The sequence below is a fragment of the Sycon ciliatum genome, chromosome 5 (genome assembly GCF_964019385.1).
Source record: "Sycon ciliatum chromosome 5, ocSycCili1.1, whole genome shotgun sequence".
Lineage (NCBI taxonomy): Eukaryota > Metazoa > Porifera > Calcarea > Leucosolenida > Sycettidae > Sycon > Sycon ciliatum.
In genome coordinates, this window is record NC_088647.1 from 38,942,949 (window position 1) to 38,947,432 (window position 4,484).

Genomic DNA, 4,484 nt, shown 5'->3' on the forward strand with positions numbered 1-4,484 from the left:
CTGAGGCATTCCTCGGAGAATTCAAAGAGACAAAAGTAGAAGAGTGGGTGAAACATACAGAGATTTTAGCAAATTATGCCGCATCAGAGCCGCATGCAGCATACTCTGCGTTGACCCATGGCTTAGTCAACAGATGGAACTATGTGTTTCGAACTATGGCTGTTTCTGCGGAGGACTTGGCGCCGTTGGAGCGGGAGCTTCACTCCTCACTTCTACCGGAGCTCGTGGGACAACCGAGCGTGCCTCTGAAAGACATTGATATTCTAAAGCTCCCGACACGGGATGGTGGGATGGCCCTTCCGGACCTCACGACTCGACCACGGTTTGAGCACCAGGGCTCCAAGCAAGTGTCCGGACCTATGGTGAAGGAGGTTCTGGGCGATTTCGCTAAGGATAGCGATCCAATTTCTCTCGCTGGAGATGTGCCGGCTTCTGCAGATACTGCTGACCGTGGTGGAGCGTCTCCCACTCCCACGATGACGGCAACGGAGGTGCAGCCGCGGGAGGTCGCTGGCAACTCAAACCCTGGACCGGATGTGGCTGCTGATGTTGCTGGTGCTGGTACCCCCTTTCAGAGGATGATCGATGAAATGCGTCACAAAAAGCGTGTCGTCCACACCGAAAACCGGGAGCGCGCAAAGGCAGCCAGGAACAAAATAGTGGACACGAGCGATGAGATGACGAAGCGACGAATAGAAGAACACACGGAGAAAGGATCATCCTCATGGCTGAGCGTGCTGCCCCTGGCGGAGCATGGCTTTCGTCTCACCAAGCGTGACTTCCGGGATGCTCTGGCATTGAGATATGCATGGCCGCTAGCCAATACACCAGCAACCTGTGTGTGTGGTGAGCTGTTCTCAGTTGAGCATCAGCTATGTTGCGCCAGGGGCGGCTTCCCGACACTTCGTCATAACGAGATACGTGACCTGCTGGCGAGGGAATTGACTGAAGTCTGCACTGCCGTTTCGACAGAACCAGCGCTGCAACCTCTTTCTGGTGAGAGGTTTCCTCTTCGGTCAACGAACCGCCGAGAGGATGCGCGCCTGGACATAGCCGCTCGAGGGTTTTGGACCCGTGGGGAGGAAGCTTTTTTTGATGTAAGGGTATTTTGCCCAGATGCTCCTTCCTACGGGTCCAGAACCCTTCCTGCATTGTACCAGCAGCACGAGCGGCGTAAGTGGAACGAATATGGGCCAAGAGTCACAAATGTAGAAAGAGCCGCTTTCACACCTCTCGTGTTCTCTGTGCATGGTGGTTGTGGGAGGCTGTGCAATGTGTTCCTCAAGAGACTGTGCCAGATGCAGGCCGAGTCATCGGGATCTCACTATTCCCAGGTCATTGGTTTACTCCGCTGTCGGCTGTCTTTTGCTTTGCTGCGTGCTGCTGTGTTGTGCATACGTGGGGCTCGGTCACGGTACCACCATCCGGCGAGATGTTTTCATGATGTCTCGATTGCCGTGGCCGAGTCAGGTCTAGTTTGTTAAGTATCGTGCTGTGTCCTGACTGTGCATGCGGGATTGGTATGGCGCTTACCCTTTTGTTGCTGTTTTGTTGCTTTCATGCCTTTAAGCATGTAATTGTGTTCAATTGTTGTATTTCATGGAAAAACGATCTTTGCGTTGGATTCATTTAAACTATTATTTGTGTAGGGTTCCACTCCTTCATCTTGGGAAATTGTGTTTTGTTTGCCCAAAGAAGTGGCTTCATCATCATCAAAAAAAAAAAAAAAAAAAAAAAATCATCATCATCATCATCATCATCATCATCATCATCATCACTGGAAGATGAGCGGCAGTGGATGACAGTACTACGATGTTGGTCTTCCTTAGTGCGAATGGAGTCAAGAACCACGGGGAGATCATTTTCCGAGGACGAATCTGTAGAATCACCATCAGCAACTGCAGGACTTTCTGTCAAATCAGCTCTAACAACATTGCGGGCTGCATGCATTTGGGCCCTGCTTAGAGTGGCAGATAGACTCAGCTGCACATGACTGCGAGGCTTTGCTGAAGGCTTGTCAGAATTGCCACCAACAAGCCTACTTGTAGCCGCTGTAGACCGAGGTGTGGCTGTCGGAAAAAAAGCTTTTGATCGAGCTCTGTTTCGTCATCATAGCGCGTTTCACGAGAAACTCATTCAGGGCAGCTGTGTGAGCGAAGGTCTCTTGCGTGGAGTCAGGTACTGAATGGATGTACTCCACCAATGTCTGCAGGGCCACAGACGCTTCACTCCATGTGGGCTTGGGACGAATAGGTGTGGTGGGCTCCTCCTCATCGCTCTCCTCACAATCCGACTCTGACTGGTTCTCTGCATGCCCATGTAGGAGCTCTTCAGCGGTCGCAAACTTTTCAGTGAACACATTGTCATCCACCGAAACAAAAGCACCGACATCACCTTCTATTTCGGGGACACCAAGGACGTTGGCAGCTTGATGCATTGCTTCTTCCAACTCCTCCATGACATCATCCTGCTGGCACTGCTCACTGGTTACTGCGACACCTGCGCAGAACGCAGCATGCCGAAAGCAATTCTTGATAGTGTTTTCGGTGACTGCATTCCAGGCTGCACTGAATAAGAGAATGGCCTCCTTGATGTTGATCTTGAGTAGATCATCAAGATCTTGTTCAGCATCAAATGCTGCAACGATCTGGTGAAGCAGCTTGCGGCGATAAATGCACTTCACAGACCGTATTATGCCCTGATCTAGTGGCTGCGTCCGTGATGTGGAGTTTGGCGGCAGATACTGAATCCGGACATTACTCAAGTTGGCGTTGGCGGTTGCCTTAGCATGGCTAGAGCAGTTGTCCATGAAGAGGATGACGTTGCGCTTCTCATTTGCCATCTTGGTGTTGAATGAAATGAGCCACTCTGACGTAATGTCAGACGTCATCCAAGCGTTCTTGGAATGCCTGTACGTGACTGGCAGCGACTCCGTATTGCGGAAACAACGGGGTTTCCGGTAATGGCCAATTACCAACGGCTGCAGCTTCTCACTTCCATCCATGTTGCAGCCAAGGAGGACACTCACTCTGTCCTTCTTCTTCTTTCCGCCTTGGTAGCGCTCTCCACGCAGAGTCAACGTCTTGTGCGGAAGAATCCGGTAAAACAAAGCGGTTTCATCAATGTTAAACACATTCTTGGGCTCGAATCCCTCCACAAGGGTTGGTAGGACGTCCTTTTGCCACTGATCAATGGTGACATCCTCCATAGCGTCCTTTCCATCGCCTGCCTTAGTCTTGGTGGTGCATTGATGGCGCACCTTGAACCTGTTGATAAAACCGTGGCTAGCGTTGAAATCGTCATCTGACAACCCCAGCCCTGATGCCAGCTTCTTCGCTTCAATGGACAGAATCTCATCCGTTACAGTGATGTTCGCAGCACGTGCTCGAACCAGCCAGTCATACAGCAATTCACCAAGCTGTGGCCATTTCGACGTTCTGATCCTCTTCGTCTTGCTACTCCGATCACCACTCTCCCATGCTTCCATCAACTCCTTCTTATTCTTCTTCTTCAAAACTGCGTAGATCGTTTGCGCTGGTCGCGACCATGATCTTGCAATGTCACTGGCCTACATGTGCATGCACGTGAAAAATGTAAGAAGCAAACAAAAGGGAAAACATTTAATACTCTTCCCGGACCAATTGACATGACGACCTAACATGAAGACGCAACACAGAACAACAACTGGTGACCCTCGCCAGTAACGACGGAACATGACGACATTCCTTGACGACGCAAAATGACATCGCAGTTAACAGATGAATTATCATATTGCAAAGAGCAACACAGGGGGCCATGAGAATAGGGGCGGTGAGAAAAGAATACAAATCAAAAGAAAGTGGCCCTGTAAAATAATTGAAGGCTTAGTGCCCTAGACAATGGAAAAATGCCTCGCTAGAAACACACCTTATCTCCTTTCTTCGCTTGTTGGATGATCTTCACCTTCTCCTCCAGCGACAGCGGTTTGCGGGTGACCTTCAATGACATGGTGATCAGCGGTGAGACTCGACAGGCAACTTCGATTGTGCTGAACCTGACAAACACTTGTCTTGCTTTCCGACTCTTGCCAACAAAAGACGAAAGTGGATGTCACCACAGGATGTCCAAAACACTTGATGTGACATGCAAACGCTCGCTTCGTTGCGCCGCCAGCGCCGACCAGGGAGTGCTAACAGCCGTCTTAGTACTCCTTGGTGCCGCTTTGGGCTTAGCGGTTTGCAGTTGAGTCTTCGGATGCACATAGTCGTACATAGGGAGAGCTGCACTGCACGACTTTCAAGTGCAAAACTGGAAGCGGGCCAGCGAAAGCGACCCATCGCGTGAGCATGACGTCCGATCTGGACAGTGCGTGGGTTACTCAGTGCAGTGATGATCGACGTTCATTATGAACATGATTCATGTCAGGAACTAGGGACCTCCGGAGGGAGGGAGTCGTAAAACACAACTCCCTGATTCACGCCTACTGTACGACTGTACGAGAGAGC

The 4,484-nt window shown here is 50.6% G+C and overlaps 1 protein-coding gene across 1 annotated transcript; it reads right to left on the reverse strand.

Moving 5' to 3' along the window:
• Positions 1–2,038: 2,038 nt before the first annotated feature.
• LOC135817059 (tigger transposable element-derived protein 6-like) lies at positions 2,039–3,987 on the reverse strand. The gene is made up of 2 exons (XM_065330159.1): positions 3,907–3,987; positions 2,039–3,568 (listed from the first exon to the last, which is right to left on the reverse strand). Exons 1-2 carry the CDS (start codon positions 3,985–3,987, stop codon positions 2,039–2,041), a joined length of 1,611 nt encoding a protein of 536 aa, XP_065186231.1.
• Between the last annotated feature and the right edge of the window lie 497 nt (positions 3,988–4,484).

Bases quoted from the DNA above. Each gene is read 5' to 3' on its own strand.
- LOC135817059 (XM_065330159.1), bottom strand. From the start codon at position 3,987: ATGTCATTGAAGGTCACCCGCAAACCGCTGTCGCTGGAGGAGAAGGTG. The intron at 3,569-3,906 runs GTGTGTTTCTAG...ATGCACATGTAG, and splicing joins AAGCGAAGAAAGGAGATAAG to GCCAGTGACATTGCAAGATC.